Below are 16,732 nucleotides of genomic sequence, written 5' to 3'. Positions count from 1 at the left end.
GGCAGAGTCTGATGCTGCAGGCCTGCCCTGCCCATGAACCGCAGGAGACAGCGTCTCTCCGCTCTGCCCTGCCAGCCAAGATGGGCCCTTGCTGAACCGCCAGGCTGGGGTCATGCTCTGCCTGGCAGCCCCAGCACACCACACTCCCCAGCGCTGCGACTGACGGCTCCTCCACATGCTCCCATCTCCTCAGACCCGCTGACACACACAGCCACACATCCTCTCTCTTCCTCTGACTCAGACACTGCTCAGCTCCACGCTTATGCGGAGCCAGCCTCTCACAAGCTTCTGCTGGCTGGGAAACGCCAGGCAGATGCTGGGCTAGCTGGCCACTGCAACAGGTAAACAGCTCTCTCTCCATTGCCCCCTCCTCGCTGCCCTGCCTGCTCCCCGCAGCCCTGCTCCCTCCCATTTCACACCCTTCAATTCAGCGGGTGCTGCTAAGCACTTTGGAGAAGAAAAATAACTCCAGCTCCTGCCGGCAGCCAAACCCCGGCACGAGCTGGCACCCTCTGTGTCCCAGCCAGCCAGAGAGAAGAGGTGCCCATTCCAGTTTGGATACCGTCGGAGCAAGATCTGTCATCCCGCTACGGGTCTTGGTCTGGAGGGCGTCCCGCAAGCAAAGGGGCCATCCCCAGAGGCAGAACCCAGAGGGGAAAGGATGCGCTAGGAGCTCAGCCAGCGGTAAGGGCAGCGGGTGCAGCTCCATGAACTGCTGCAGGTCACACCATGGGGGAGGCAACTTGGCATGGCTCAGGGCCCCCGGCTCTGCCTCAGGGCCAAGCAGGGCACAAGGGGAAATCGATGTGCTAAAATCCTGGACATGTATGGAAGTGCAGGAAGGAAGGGGGGGGGAGCGATCGGCGGGGAGGGGGGTGTTGGGCGTGAGGGGGGAGAATGAGATGCAGCGTTGCAGACAGTGGCGTTTACTTGCCAGTGACTCACCAGCCAAGGAGTGGGGGAGATTTTCTGATGTCTGGTGCCAACAGGGCCCCCTCACAGAGCCCAGGTTTAGACACCTCTTGCCCAGACATGGGGCTTCTCGGTACAGGAGCGGGGAAGGAATGACAAATGCCCTAGTGCCAGTAACTGGGCCCCAAACCCAGCATCAGAGTGTAGCCCATGCAGGTAGGGATGGATCGACTGGCTGGAACTGGGGGCAGAGGGGTTATGCCCAGGCTGCTGCTCCTCAAGGATGGAAGGTGCCTTCTCAGATGACCCTGTGCTAACCACCATGGCCTGGCAGACAGGCCCTGTGGGTGCAGGCTCACCCTCTGCCATGCCAGGCCCCGCGGCATGTCTCTCTGGCTGGGTGTTGGTCGGTGCTGAGGTCAAGGCCCCAGCCAGGCCTGCGCTCCCTGAAATTAACACAGAGCACAGCCCCTCGGCACGACTCCACCAGGGTTACTCCAGTGAGGAATTTGGCCCCTAGATCCTTCCCAAACCCCTCCCCCCGGGACTGAAGGGGTCCCCCTTCTCCCCGGCCCCTTGTCCCCCGCAGGGAGGCTCTGCCATTTCCACCCCCTCCCCACACACAGTGGCTGCGGACCCAGCGAGGCAGTTCCCATGGCAATGCCCAATCAGCCCCGGGCTGCGCTGCTCAGCCCCACTGCAGGCGGACGGTGATTGGTGGGGAAAGGCAGGACAGGGTGGATGTGAGTGCTATAGGAAAAGTGTGGGGGGGATGGGGATTGCTTCAGCATGGGGAGGCAGAGCCAAGTGGTCCCAGCCCCTCCTCCTCCACTCACACTGCTGGGTAACTGGGGATACCCTGATATAGGGCCCGATTCTGCAAGCAGCTGAACACCTGCAGCCCCACTGCGCTCCTAGCGGGGGGCTGGGCCCATAGGAAGGATGGAGCCAGTCTCCATTCAGCGGCACGGCCGGCTGGTGTTTGGGACCCAGACAGGGTCCCGCGATGGGTGGGTGCACCAGAGGTGTCAATCAGCTCACACGAAAGCCAGTGACTCTGGAACTGATCGCCAGGGAGCGCAGGCACATGAAGGTCATGCTGCCCCCCCGGCTGCCCAAGGCTTGCAAAGCACAGGGCTGCAGTTTCTACCAACGTCCTGATGGGAGGTGACCCAACAATCATCTCCCTGGCCCTTCCCAGGTCCTGCAGGCTGACTCTGCCCATAGGACAATGGGCTCCGGTCCTGGCCAAACCCTCCTTGATATCAATGGGGCTGAGCAGGGGAGCTGTGGGAGCAGGGCCCTGGCTCAGCAAAGGCTATCCCTGCTCTGAAGGGCCCAGTCCAGCTCCTCATGGGCCTAGGATACTAAGCGTGACCCGCTGAGAATGCCCATGTCTCCTTGGTACCAGCAGGAGGCGCTCTCAGGAGGCCGAGGAGCTGTCACTCCTGTCCCCATGCCCGCCCCTTGGCTCCCCCCCTCCCCGGGTACTGTTATCCCATGCCCTGGCCATTAACCCCTCAGCCCTGGCTAACCAGATCCTCTCGGCCCCCAGCTTTCAAACATCACGTCCTGACTGAGATGAAGGTGAAGCTGCTCCCCAGCGGGAAGAGGGCTCTGGGAGCTCACCCTGCCATGGGAGGGAGGCGACACCCAGCTGGGGGTGTCCTGCCCCACAAGACGGGTGAGGGGCACGCTCAGAAAGAGCAGGGGGAACATTCTTGGCCTCTGGGTGAGAGCAGGGAAACGGAAAGCTGAGTCAGAGCTTTACAGACTGGCTCTGACTTTCCATAATCCCGTAGCCCCTCCCTCCCCATGGAACGTGAATGAACCAAAGTGCACTGCCCAGGCCTTTGTGACTGGCACAAGGGTCATCACCCCCATTTCACAGCTGGGGAAACTGAGTCACGCTGAGATTAAGTGACTGGCCCAAGACTACTTGGCTAGATCTCAGCACAGCTTGGAACTGAACCCAGGAGTCCTGGGTTCTGTCTGTCTTCTAACCACTAGGGGATGCCCTCTAGCCAGACACAGGGGACAGGCGCAGGGGTACGCTGTGCTCACACCGTGGGACATTCAGGAGCCAGCAGTGCACTCCTGGGTGCCCCCCCCAGTCACTCACCTCAGGAATGGACTGTGCTCAGCAGAAAATGAATGTCTGGCTGAGGTCATGTCCTAGCATCCGGCTGGGAGATGGGGCCCGGACGTGTCCCGTGGGTATCCCCGATGCGCCATGCCCACAGGGCTAGCTCCGCTCCTGGAAGTGTTCATGTCCCCGAGCTTGGCATCAGCAGCAAAGGGATGTCCTGACAGGCGTTGTCAATCCCCTCCCCAGGCTCCATGCCTGCCCACGACCAGTCATGTGGCTGCAGCCGGGGGCCCAATGTGGAGCACGGGAAGTGGTACGGAGTCCGCTCCTACCTGCACCTCTTCTATGAGGACTGCACCGGCGCCGGTCTGGCTGATGACGTGACCGAATCCCCAGTCTCCCGTGCCCATGGCGGATGGCCCTCCCTCGTCTGGAAGGTAAGAACCATGTCAGCATCATTAGCCCCTGCTGGGAGATGCTCTGCTCCCGAAGCCTGGGATCAAGGGACATTCACCCTCTCTGAGTGTCACCTCTGGGATGGTCACGTTCCTCCATCCCAGGATTCCCCCCCGAAACTCTCCAGCCCACAGTATGAGCCTGGGTTCCTTCCCCTCCTCCCCGGTTTGGATTGCCTGGCTTGTCCCTTTCAGGGACCCTCTCTGGCCCCGCAGTTAGGAGGCTAGAGACACTCCTCTGGGCCAGAGGAGGATGAGAGACAGCGTGCCGGAGATGCTGGGCTTTTCAGCCGTCAGTGATCACCCAGCTCTCTGGATCGCAGAGTCATCCGGCTGAGGCACTGTGCAGGCAGGTACGGCACCGGCCTCCCCCTCACAGCTCAGACGACGCAGCCTTGGCCTGCCCCTCCCCGGGACCTCTCCCCTCCCCTCCGTGCTGGCAAGCAGCAACTCCGTCTAGCCAGTCCCGGGCTCCTGCTGAACCCAGACTCCAGGGCCCCTGTGATCAGCTAGTCTGACCTGTCCAGCACAGGCCCCGGGACTTCCCCAAATAACCCCTGTTTGAACTAGAGCCGGTCTGGGAGAAACCATCCCATCTAGGGAGAATCCCCGCAGCCCTCGGTAAGCTGTTCCCATGCTGAGTTACAAGCTTGCGCCTGTCTGGCTTCAATGAGGCAGAGCCGAGCCGATGTCTGAACGCTGGTCACTAGGAACCGCTGGGGACTCGGAGGAGAAACCACCCCACACCCATGCTGTCCCAATCCCAACTCCCCTTTTATCGGAGGGTCTCAACTCACTTCCCAGCACAAATATTAACTCAGCCTCGCAGCCCTGGCAGGGAGGGATCCTTGACTCCGTTTTATAGAGGAAGAAACTGAGGCACACATAGGCGGAGACCTGCCTGTCTCAGGCCAGAGGGGGGTGCAACCCAGGAGTCTTGAATTCCTGCCCCCGATTCCTACCCCTTGCATGCAAGCTGCCCACCACGCTACGGCCCTAAGGTGCAACGTCTGGCTCTTTCCCAGCTAGTCAGAGAAGAGGAAGGAGCTCAGCACTCAGGAAGATTTCAAGCTGGGGCTTCCCCACCTGATCATGTGACAGTGCAGGGTCACCAGGTCAACTGTGCCTGTAGCCCAGAGATCAGCTGACACCTCTCCCAAATGAATCGGCCAGCAGCACTGGATGCAATGCAGCTGCTGTGCTGGCATGGTCCCGGCCCTCTCCTCCCCTCGATCGAGTCCTCATTGTGCCCCTGCAGAATCAGAGATGCCCCATCCCCCAGCCTGCAATGAAAGTGGGGGCCCTGGGCACAGAATCAGAGATGCCCCATTCCCCAGCCTGCAATGAAAGCGGGGGCCCTGGGTACAGAATCAGAAACGGCCCATCCCCCAGCCTGCAATGAAAGCGGGGGCCCTGGGCACAGAATCAGAGGGGTCCTCTCCATGGGGCTGGGGTTGTTAATTTGTCTTAGGTGCGCTGAGTGCCAGGCACTGCAAGAGACAGTCCCTGCCCCGAAGAGCAGACAGTCTATACGCAAGGGGTGGGGAAGGAAACAGAGGCCCAGAGAGGGGGAGGGAGTACCCAAGGGCCGGGCCAGGACTAGAAACCCAGCTCTCGGGGGTGCCAGGCCAGTGCCTAGGCCATTCTGTCCCCATCCCCCATGGTAGAGCCTTTCCTCTCGTTAGTACCACGCTGACTGAGCCCTTTGCATCCCGACCCCCAGGTGAGTCTCTCAGCTGGAATGCTGCTCTTGTTGATTGGAGCTGCAGCACTGGCCACAGGATACCTGGTGCCCCCGAAGCTGGAGGGCATCGGCGAGGAAGAGTTTATGGTGCTTGACCTGCAGGCGATGGCATATAACCATGCCCTGGTGACCTGCAGACTGGTGGGCACTGTCCTGTGCGCCGGGGCCGGGGCCCTGGGGGTGGTGGGCGTCCTGGCGTGCATGCTGGGCAGGGCTGCGCGAGGGGGCGAGGAAGAGGAGGAGCAGCAGCTATCGCCCATTCTGCGGCAGAGCCCCCTGAAGAAGCACAGCACCATTATTGTGCCGCCGGCAGCAGCAGGATCACCGGCTGTGCCCTTCGGCGCTTCACAGATACAAAACATACAGCCAAAGAGGGACACACAGCTCCCCCTCCTGCCTCCCTCCACCACCACACCCACTCCCTGAAGCTAAGACCTCTCCTGTCTCCCCCTGCGTTACTGCCACACCCGATTAACAGCCCCACTGCCCCAGCTCTAAAGAGTCCCGACATGTCACCATTCAGCGCTAGCAGGAGGAAGGTGTGTGCAGCACCTGCGCCCCTTCCCGCTGCTTCATCTGCAGAATCTGAGGGGGAGTGTGGAGGGAGGCTGTGGCCCGGCCCCCATGTGAGAAGATCTGAGAACTGCTGGAGGTGTCTTCTGGCCAGGACACCTGGCTCAAACCAGAACAGAAATGCCCCACCTGAGCTCAGGCTGACTCAGCCTTTAAGCCAACAGGATCATTTCATGCCGCATCATCTGGAGGCTGGGCTATAATTGCAACCTATCAGCAAGAAGGAAACTGTGTTCGGAGGTAGAGGTGGAGTGTGATTGGCCATCACCTAATGGACAAAGTCCCAACTTTTCTGTGGTCCACCTTCCTCTGCCCTGCTTCTTGGTCAGCTGTAACTGATGAAAATGTCTGCGTACCGGTCCAGCAATGTCCTTCCATGCTGGTTCAATAAAGATACAAAGAAACTCAAGTTCATCATCAGTCATTTCCGGCATGACTTTGTCACAATTCCATGAGTCTGGGTTTCACATGACAGCATCCTTCACCTTCCACCACTCCCACAACCTAATTCAATTCTAAGCTTAATCAGATCACAAAATCATTTGACACAGGTTCTACCCTTTAGACACTTTATACGAGTTATTGGCTAATCTGATCAATGGTTACAGAGGTCAAATGCCATTCAATTACTGTTTAGAATATGTTTTTAAATGAAAGGCAGATGCAGAATAAGGTTCCATTACTTACTAGAGAGGAGAATGAAACATGCGGAAGGTAGAAGAGCCCAAAGAAAACCCCACAACAATCCTGTGGGACTCCAGCACAAGTCCAAGCAGGGCTAGTTAGACACTGCTATTGACTTTGGCCACATTCTTTTCTCAGATATGGTGAGGCCACTCTACTGATGTCAGCTGTTTTGCACTGGTATAACTGGGAGTGGAATTTAGCCCTTTGTAAGTAGCAGCCATGACTTGGGCCTGGATATTCCTATTACCTTCAATGTGCATCATCTGTTATATACCCTGAGGGTTGGGTTTTTGAGCCAGGAAATTCCTCTGAATCAACCCACTTTCAGGAACAGTTTCAGTTTTAGCATAGAATCATTAAGGTTGGAAGGTTTTGACAAATGGTAAAAATGTTTCCTTGAAAAATTCTTGACCAGCTCTACCCAGGAGTTGAAAAAGCTTGACTCAGGGCCCCCAAGATGGGGAGAATGGCTCAAAGCGTGGAATTTTAAAAATAAAAAAGTTGTGTTCTTTTTATTTGCTTACTGGTTTCGGAGCCTTTAGGGGTCAGGTTTGCATGCTTTTCTCTGCAACCGTGGGATATAAATGTCCTTTTTTTTTCTTCAAGTGAAAGCTGAGAGTTTCATATAATCACATGACTCCATGAGCTGGGGATTGAAAGAAAAGACCAAATATCTTGAGACTTTCAATCAAATCACGAGAGTTGGCAGCAAGGTTAATTCAAGATATTTGTTAGGAGACTCCATCCCGTCCTGGTGGAAATGGACAATGATTTGACCTCAATGATTCAGGCCTTCGCCACCTCACAGCTGGACTACTGCAAAGTAATATACCTGGGCTTGAAGTATTTAAGAAAGTACTGAGTTTGCAGGGCCATGGGGCAGTTCAGACCTGTAGCCCATTCATCCAACTCCCCACCCTCATCGGGGACTTCTGGGTATATGGGCCAGGTTCAGCCCCTGTCTACCATGGATAAGCTGAGACGTTGAGTTCAGTCCAAATGACAAGAACAGACTCGAGCTGATGGCCCCATTCAGCACTTCCTGGATTGGGGCCGGCTTTTAAGATATTCCTGTGGAAGTTGCCAGTGCCCCAGTCATAGAGATCAGGGGAATCCATGGCCCGGGGCACATGACACACACCAGGGGAGGGTGTGAGCAGGCAGGAAAGCCCAGGGGCAGGGAGCCCTGGAGGGTTATGTGAGCACTCCCTGGTGAGCGCAGCCTGCACTGGGCACAGCCGCCCATGCCATGTCTGGCCCTGGAGGTGTTCATCTCCATCTGCCCCGCCCGACCCCAGACTGCCCAGCCCCATGTGCTGCTCTACCCCTGCATGTTCCCAGGCCTCCCTCGAGCAGAGGCAGGAATCTGGGCGGCCCCTTTTCCGCACATCACCGCCTGGTGGAGCTGTGTGCTCAGAGCTCAGGGCTGGAGGAATGGCAGTGCCAGGGCTCACTGACAGCAGGTTCCTGAGGACACAGAGCAGATTTCCAGTGAGCAGCAGAGATCATCTCTGCCCAATGCACCAAGCCTGAGCTCTGGGAGTGCCTCATACCTGCCCGGCTGGGCCCAGTACCTGCCCAGTTCTCGCTACCACGCTGGAGCAGGGGCTGTCTCAGTGCAGACCCCAGGGAGCAGCAAATCCCTCGGAGCTCAGGCTTCCCTGGCTCCCTGACCAGGGAACTGACCTGGGAGAAACATCTTGTTTCTGCTTCTTATCCCTTGTTCCCTGACCAGTCAGCTCAGCTCAGGCGCAGTATCGCTGTGACAGGGGACCCGACCTCCTGGGGCAATGGATTCAGTCCTGACTGCTATGCTGCCCGACCTGGATCCCTCCACCTCCAACCACCCCTGGCATCCCCCCTCTGATAGTGTCACTTTAATGCAGGTGGGTTTTATTCATTGCTAGTGAGTAAATATGGACACCTGGGGCAACCCTTTGCCTCTTGCTGTCCTGTTTGCCAGCCCTTGCAGCCCCTCCCCTCGGGCCCCAGGTAAGTACTTTGTACCATGCTAATGACTTGCTTCCACACCCCTTTCCATCCACAAGGATCCCATGGTGTGGGGCAGCTTTAAGGATGCTTACAACCTGGCTGGTGCTCATTGAGTCTGCACAGAGCCTAGAGAGACCACTTCCAGCAACCTGCACCCATGGGGTCCAGGCTTCACTGGGGGCAGGATCAGGGCCCTGCATCCCATTTTTGCCAAACTCTGCATCCTACAGAGGCCATGTGATACCCTGAAAGATCTGGGTCAAGCTCTCTGGAGATGGTTCGTGCAGCATGCAATGAATTGCAGCTTCTGCGAACAGCTGTGGGAGATGCTAGGAAAGTGGGGAGAACAGGCCTGATGAGGGGGAAGGGGAAGGGAGCCTTCCTAGAGGTCGAAAGGGACTGCTAATCTCAGATTTCCTGCCTTCAGCTCCCTTCCCTTATGCCTTGCCCCCAGGGTGCAGACAACACTGGCCTTGGCGAACCCCTGGGCGAGAAAGTGACAGCCTAGTCCCTGAGTGACTGCATGAGGGAGGAAACAAAAATGTGAATGAAGAAGGAAGTGGGAGAGGGCGGAGTGTGAGGGCGAGGGGAAGGTGACTTCCAGGGCATGGGAAAGAATGAATGAAGCAGCAAGTAACTGGAGGAGTGAATGAAATAGGGAAGGAAAGAAGAAACAGAGGTGACGTGGGGGCTGGGACAGATGCAGGGTCACGTGCCCTCCCCCTCCGCCCCTGATTTCTGCCAGGGTTTCTATGTCCAGCCCTGAACCCTCCTGCATCCCACCAGAATCTTTAAAATGTGCCCTCTCGCCCTGGTCATTTCTGGAAAAGAAAGAGCAGGGAAGGAGAAATCCAGAGCAGGGGCCATCCCCAAGCAGGCTGGGGTTCCTCACAGCTTCCCCTGGCATGTGCCAGCGCTGTACATGGGCACACAGGCCAGACAGGGCCCTCAGAAGAATGGGTGAGGGGGGCAGGCAGTTCCTGGGAACGGGGGCAGGAGGGTGAGGCAGCAGCAGTGACTGGCCATTCCCCTCCAGGGTCTGGCTCCCTCCTTGCAGACAGGATGTCCTGTGGCTCGGCCTGGATTCGGGGCGGGGGGGAGACCCGGAGAGCAGCCTGCGGAAGGAAGCTGAGCATTTCCTCCTACACCGGCAGCAGTAGGCAGTGGGAGAGGGAAAGGAACCAGCACTTACGGCTCCCAGGACTGCACGGCCCTGACAGCGGCCCTTCCAAAGGGTTTTCTGCCCTGGCACCCCCCAGTCTGTTACCCAGGGAGGAGCCAAAGAGGGCCCAATGCCGCTGCATCTCAGTTCCTGCACCAGCTCTCCCCAGGCTGCTTCCACAGCATGCAACAAACATGTTCACATGAACCCAGTCCCTCAGCTCCTCTGCAGCCAGCTCCCAGGTCCCATTCCCTACAGTGACCCCCATGGAGGCTGGGGGGGATGCATGCGGCTCTGCGCTCCCAAATTCAGCCATTGGGAGAGGCCAGGGTTGGAGCAGGGGTGAAATCTCCACACCACACCCTGTGCAGTGATGCCTGCTGGGAGGAGATAGGGCTAATGCAGCTGGGAGAGCCTTTGTAGCCAGTGCTCCTGCCCCATGTCCTGCAGTGCCACCCGCTGGGAGAGGCTGAGAATGCAGAAGGTGCAGCTCTCCCCTCCTCTCCACTCCCCAAGGGGCAGGAGTTCCCAGCTGTTCCCTTGAGCACACTCCTGGTTCCGCAGAGCTATGCCATCCTGGCCGTGTGCACGCTGCTCCCGGAGATGCGCACTGCCTTGGGCACCGGGGGCTTCTGGAGCATGCAGACGCAGAGCCTGGCCTGAGATGAATGGGAAAGATAAAAAGAGCTGCTGACCGAGAAGGCTGAGTCAGCCAGCAGCTCCCAGCAGCCTGGGTCATGGCAACAGCTGCACAAGCGGAAGCTGGGCATTAGCCCTGACGCTGACATAGGCTTGACTGCACCTCCTGCCACCAGAAGGAAAGTAGTTCTTTAACCCGGCTGGTTCTGTGAGAGCTGCATTCAGGGTCGGCAGAGCCACTGCCCAGGCCTGGCCTTGGGAATAAAGGGAGGCCAATGTGCTGCGGGGTTTGTAGGTTTATTTCATTTCCCCGGCGATACTTTGGCCACATGGTTTATTCTAACTCAGGGCACAGAGATGTACACCTGGGGCTGACGGGAAGCGCGATGGATTCCAAGCCCGCGAGGTGACAGTATGCAATGGCGACCTACTTTGTGCTCTGCTTGTAGCCGGTGATGGAAGCTGTGTGCAAACTGGCTTGAAAATCTGCCCTGTTTCTATGGGTAGGTAGAGATTGGCCAGAGCCGAACCCCCACATCTAAACAGCCCACAGCTGCAGGGAAACTTGGATCCAGATTTGTATCCTGTGATGAACTAGGAATGTTCTTAATGTTTTCTCTGAATACTGTGTTGGTGCCTCAGTGTCCCCATGGCAGTTCTTAAGTATCTGGCAGAGCAAAGGGCCAGTGCACCTAAATGCCTGGCACTCTGTCTCCTAGCAACTGATGGCCTGGGCCCCTCCCCTGCAAAGGTGCCAGCTGAAGGTGTTGGAGACAAAGAGATCAGGTGACCTCGTGGCCCGGGAAAGGGGCTGAGCAGAGAGGAGGGGCTGGAGGGGTTGTTAGTCGGGAGCTGGCTGGGGACGAGGAGTGAAGTGCAGACGTGGGGGGTCTGGCTCACTGCCCCCCAGAATGGACTCAGCCGAGGGGTCCGGTTTGCTGTACCTACAAGCTCTGTTTTAGACCCTGTTCCTGTCATCTAATAAACTTCTGTTTTACTGGCTGGCTGAGAGTCACGTCTGACTGCAAAGTGGGGGTGCAGGACCTAGTGGCTTCCCCAGGACCCCGCTGGGGCGGGCTCGCTGTGGGAAGCGCACGGAAGGGCAGAGGATGCTGAATGCTCCAAGGAGAGACCCAGGAGGTGAAGACGTGGGAGCTGCTTGCCCTGAACAAGTCTGCTCCAAGGGAGAGGAGGCTCCCCAAAGTCCTGCCTGGCTTGGTGGGGAGCTGTTCCAGAGCATCGCCCGGTGACTCCGTGACATATCCACATTTGGTGGGGGCCTCTTGTCTCTCTAATGGGCCAGACACAGGCCTGGGATCCAAGCCCTGAGCCCTGGGACGTCTGAGCTCGCACCCACTGCTAGTCCAAGGGGGTTAGGAAATGGGTCCAAGTGGAACAGAAGGTTGGGTTCCAGGCAATAGCTTCACCCCTTCTGCTACAGTCACTTTCCCAGCTATGTCTGGTTTGCCAGGCAGGGCCATGCTCCCTGTATCGGACACACCCTCAATGACAGACCTGCCAAGCTGAGTGCTCATAAGAGAGAGAAACCGACTGGCCCCCCCTCTCCCACCACCCTGCCATGTGCTGTCAAAGGCCCACCCATCTGAATGCAAACACTCCAGTTTGTCCCGCACCCCCCACCTTGGGCCATGCTGCTGTGCAGGGAACACATCTGACAGGCAGCAGGGAGCTATTTCTGGGTCACCCACAGCATGGGGTGAGGTCCTTTCTTTGGAGAGATTCTGTTCCCCTCCTCCAGCCCCAAAGAGGTGCTGTTCCTCATGTGATTCCATTGCCTGGGCCCTTCTCACAGTCTCTCCAGCATTACAGACAGGTTGTGGCCTAGCTTGGCTGCAGCAGTGAGGAAGGGAGCTCTGAGTGCTGGGACAAGAGAGGGGCTCATCCCCTGGGCAGGCCTCCCCATTTCTGGAAAATAGGGTCTCTGGGAATCACGCCTCAGGCAGGCACCTTGGGGAAGGAGGGGACCCGCTCTGGTAAATGGAGCCAAGAACCTGTCTGAAGACGCATGGCGAAAGCCAGTGGACTGAAGGGGGGCAGTGGCTCAGCGCCACAGCCCAGCTCCAGATCCACCATTGTCTCCCATGTGCAAATATGGGTGTGGCTTCCCACGTGTGTGACTGGAGGATGGAGGCGCCATGCTCTGTAATGCACGGCAAGCACACCCCACAGTGCGCCAGGGTCAGCGTCGGGTGGGCACGGCGGAGAGTTAGCGCGTGTGCACACACTCGCTCCTGGTGGGGTTTCTCTCCCAGGCAGGAGCTGCGTTTCCCCAGGAGACAGCGAGCAGCCTGCAGGGCTCACGGGAGCCCTTAGTCAAGGACACTTGCAAAAATGCATCAACTTTCATCGCCTTGTGTCCACCCTGGTCCCTCCGCACTCCCTGAGCTGCACGCCTTCTACTGGCCTCAGCTGTGCATTGCATTCGCTCATGCCCGCTCTGTTCAGCGCCCTGGGGTTCCCATCCCCTGTCCCGTCCCTGGGCCTGAGTCACTCGCTCATGACTCCTCAGCAGCCTAGGCTGGATCAGGGTCACTGCCAGCACATCAGCCCGTTTCCTGCCCCTTGCCCCAGCGCAGGCACACTGCAAAGCACTGCATAGCTCAGCTTCTCCCTATGCCGCTGCAGCACCCCCACACCCCTCCGAGCCACACACGGGGGGCAGGGCGGGACCGCTGACACCCTGACAGGCCCAGCTTCCTGGTGCCAGAAGGATCCTGTCCCACCAACTTGGCAGACGACCAGGCGCTCTCGGAGAACAGCCAGGGGATTGCATAACCCTAGACGAACTTGCATGGTGTAATCACACTGGCAGTTTTGCAATGCCTCCGGTGTGCCACAGGGCAGAGGTGTCAGGCCCGGTGGAGTCAGGCCCCAGCCCTGTCGAGGCTGGGCACTGGGCAGCTGGGCGAGCTGGCATTTGGGTACCACTTGCCATCCCTGTAATGCCTGGGCACAATAAGAAACTCCTCCCAGGCCGTGCTGGGGACTGGCAGGCCCCACCCCCATCAGCCAGTTACAGGGATGGCAGCGTGAGGCATCTGGCTCCCAGCCCACCTATGCACAAACATCTGGCTCCAGACCATGGCTGCCTGAGTCAAAACCGTCACCCCAGCGGCTACAGCCCCAGCCCCTGCCCCACAGTCGGGTCCGATTCCAGCCCCGTGGCACCACAGCCAAGGCTTTGGGCATTGCACCCTGATGGTGCCCGTGTCTGAGTTTAGAAACCAGTGGTTCTGACAACTGCAGCATCAGCACCAGCAGTGCAGGCCTGATGCCAGCACTACTGTTCCCTGCTTGGTCCGTCCTTCCAACAGCAGGGTGCTTCCAGACCCACCTCCATCAGCAGGGTGCTTCCAGACCCACTGCCATCTAACCTCGCAGCACCCCCGAGACAGCCCCCATCACAGCCACTGCCCAGGTCCCCTGGGGCCAGCATGTCAGCCCCTTGGGGAATAGTTGGGAGGGGGAGTGGTGGTCCCTCGGAGGGGGGAAAACAGAAGCTGCTGCTGCTACCCTGAGCCTGGAGTGAGCTCCTGACCCCAAGTGCGTGGGAACGCGGCAGCCCCAGGGGCTGCGTTGGGAAGCGGATGTAGGAGGCTGGGCGGGCGGCGTGGGAGCCAAATTCCCGGAGCAGGGAGGGGGCATTCCAGCCGCAGTGAGGAAGGCGCCTGAGGAATGTGCTCCCTGTCCTGGGGCCCCACCAGGCCGGCTCACATTCCCCTCAGCTCTGCCCCTCGCTGGCTCCTGGATCGAGGAGTGCCTCCTGGGAGCCACTGCCAGGGGCCGGCTTCCCTCCCACCCTCTCTCTGGTGCTGTAAGGCCAGTTGTAGTGGGCCCTGGGCCACACCCTGCGTATCCAGCACCGTCAGCCTCCTCCCCACTGGCCCTGCCGCCTGGGCCGCATGCCCATGGAGTCCATCCAGAACGCATGGCTCAGATCTCCCCCTAGACCCTGCCCTAGGACCATGTCCCCCGCCCCCAAGCCCACCCCTGGCTCTTCCTCCTCTACCAGGAACTTCTGAGCCTCCTCTTCAAAGCCCTCCACAGCTCAGCCCTGCCCACCCTGCCTGCCCCACGGCTGCAGGGTGAGTTCCCCATTCACTCTGCCCACCGTGCCAGCCTGGCTCACCCGCTCCTTCATGCTTTGTCCCGTGCCGCCCCACGTGCATGGGGATTTGGGGAACCTCCCTCCCTCAAGCCATCCCCTCCCCCTCATGCCTGCAGAGCTCTGGGCACTGCAGGGCCAGGGAAGAGAGCTGCTGGGACCACGGCTGCTGCTGCTCGTTGGTTAATTACACCAAGCCTCTGGGCTTGCAGCCCCCCTGGGTTTAATCATTCTGTGGTCACTCTTACCCCACCCTCCTGCTCCCCCTTCCCTGCATGTTGGTTTCACCCACCTGTTAGGTCTTATTGTGAGCTCTTTGGGGCACAGGTTATCATTCAGCACCTGCATGGTCTGTGCCTGGCACGATGGGCCTTGATCCGGGGCTGCTGGCAGAACAGCAGAGCCATGGAGCCCCTTGGGGTTTGTGTACAGCGTCCCAGGGGGACCCCTTAGAAAAGTGGGCTCTGGCCAGCTGCACCCCACAGCTCAGGATGGGCGCCCTAGAAAAGCCATGGGGGGAATCCCAGGTGAGACTCACAGCAAAGGAGAGTTTGCCCTCCACCTGCGTGGGGATGTTGGGGGTAAGATCACACCTATGCAGATGGCTGGCAGGAAATGTCTGAGTTTGTTCTTGTGGCTGGGAGTGCACGTGGCTGTGACTAAAGGTGCAGTAATATGTGAAGGCCGATGGTGCAAATAACGGCACGTGGATCTGCTCAGAATTGTCTATAGACGTGGGCGCAGGGCTCTCCTGGTGCGTGTGTATTAGTTAAGGCTGTGTGTATTAGCCAGAGAAAGAGGAAGACTCGTGTGTGTATGTGCACATGCGTGTGTAAACACAGGGCTGGGTGCATTAGCTGGTGTTACATGTACTGGCACATGTGTGATGAGCTCATTCCCCTGAGGATACGTGTGTGTTTTGAATGTGTCCACGGCAACGAGTGCTCCCCTGAGGGGAGTTGGTGTTTGGCAGCAGCTGTTTGCCACCAGGTAAGCGCCTGAGATTAGGAGTCGGTGCAGCCTGGCGCACAGAACGGGGAAGCACTGAATGAAATGAGCCGGACCACGTGCCAGAACCGCGGTTGTATAATCCGCCAACCAGGCCACAATCCTGAGAGGTTCTGGTGCAGCACAGGGGGCTTGGCTTTTCGGCTTCCCTGCTTAAACAGTGCTGCCTGCTGAGCTCAAGTTACATCCAGAAAGGGCGACGCAAGCTGCTTCCTGCTCTAGCAGAGAAGGCACGGGCCTGCAGGTTCTAGTCCTGCATCCAGCTGTGACCAGCTGTGACCTCAGGCAAGTCACTGCGCTTCAGTTTTGCCATCTGCAAAATGGGCACAACAGCCACTGTGTCACCAGGGCCTGGTGAAGGACCATTTGGGAAGCTCTGAGATCCTGCGATGGGAAGGACTCTAGAAGCCTTCCCTTTGCTGTCTCTCTTCACTTAGCTGCTTGTTCAGCACACAGTGCAGGCCCAGACGGATGTCCCCCTGGCTCAGTGTCCAGGGCCTTGGCTCCTCCTAGCGCTGCAGCTCCAGCAGAGTCAGGCCGGGGGGCCAAGCCAGGCACTCTCCGGAGCAGCTGGGGTTTCCTCGGTGGCTTTGCAGCATCCATGGACAGCCCTGGTTGTCGGGGAGTGAGGGAGGAGCCCGGGGCTGCCTTTAGGGCTGGCTCCCAAAGGCGCCAGCACCGCACCCAGGCCGCAGTGGGGAGCGTGGGTTCGGAGGGCAGCAGAGGCCATGCAGCGCTCTGTGCCCCATGCAGTATGGTCTCACCTGGCCCTGGAGCTGAGCAGAGCTATACGGGTCGAGGCTCAGAGAGATGCCTTCCAAGAACGAGCCAGGTGCAGCCAGAAGTGGTGGTAGTGACTCCGGGGGGGGGTCTCTCCCCCCTGAACCAATGCCCAGCCTGGTGCCAGGAAGCGCTGTCTTACCTAGGGCCCAGCCCCTCACTCGTTCCCAGAGATCCTGGTCCCTTCTGAGGAGGGATAGGAGCCCTGGACTCCAGTGCAGGTGAATCTCTGCCTAGCTTCATCGCTGCTGCACGCTCCATGTGACAAGTGATTCTTCACTGCTCCTCCCAGCCCCCGCTCCGCCACCGCCATGGGGCAGGGCCGCTACTGCCCCCCAGGCCTGACGAGGCCTGCACATGCAGGGCAACATCCCCTTCCCATGGAAACCAGCACAGCATCCATTGCGGGGATGGGACCTGGCCCCTGTACGAGAGGGACACACGCTTGCCATTCAGCCTCTTTGCAATCCCAAGGCTGGCACTATTGGCACCGTGCCCTGGGAGGCAGTGGGGGGCTGAAGGAGGGGGAGGGGGCTCAGACTTGCCTGTCCCCAGGGATGGGGCA

The 16,732-nt window shown here is 58.9% G+C and overlaps 1 protein-coding gene across 2 annotated transcripts; it reads left to right on the top strand.

Annotated features, from left to right (window-relative positions):
- The first annotated feature begins 253 nt into the window (after positions 1–253).
- On the top strand, positions 254–6,170 carry NRSN2 (neurensin 2). 2 transcript variants are annotated; one of them, XM_050918410.1, is made up of 3 exons: positions 254–684; positions 3,248–3,438; positions 5,180–6,170. In XM_050918410.1, the coding sequence occupies exons 2-3, from the start codon at positions 3,253–3,255 to the stop codon at positions 5,624–5,626; spliced, it is 633 nt and encodes a 210-aa protein (XP_050774367.1). In that variant the 5' UTR covers positions 254–684; positions 3,248–3,252; the 3' UTR covers positions 5,627–6,170. The 2 variants fall into 2 exon arrangements, with proteins under 2 accessions (XP_050774367.1, XP_050774366.1); XM_050918409.1 differs by lacking the exon at positions 254–684 and adding an exon at positions 953–1,128.
- Positions 6,171–16,732: the final 10,562 nt, after the last annotated feature.

Source organism: Gopherus flavomarginatus, chromosome 11, assembly GCF_025201925.1.
Source record: "Gopherus flavomarginatus isolate rGopFla2 chromosome 11, rGopFla2.mat.asm, whole genome shotgun sequence".
NCBI lineage: Eukaryota > Metazoa > Chordata > Testudines > Testudinidae > Gopherus > Gopherus flavomarginatus.
Note: the sequence above shows the minus strand (reverse complement) of the source record. Positions and strands in the feature narration are given on the sequence as shown.

Excerpts from the sequence above, each read along its gene's own strand:
- NRSN2 (XM_050918409.1), top strand. The coding sequence starts at position 1,065 with ATGACAAATGCCCTAGTGCCAGTAACTGGGCCCCAAACCCAGCATCAG. Across the intron at positions 1,129-3,247 it reads TCAGAGTGTAGCCCATGCAG|GCTCCATGCCTGCCCACGAC; the intron begins GTAGGGATGGAT and ends TCCCCTCCCCAG. Across the intron at positions 3,439-5,179 it reads GGCCCTCCCTCGTCTGGAAG|GTGAGTCTCTCAGCTGGAAT; the intron begins GTAAGAACCATG and ends CCCGACCCCCAG.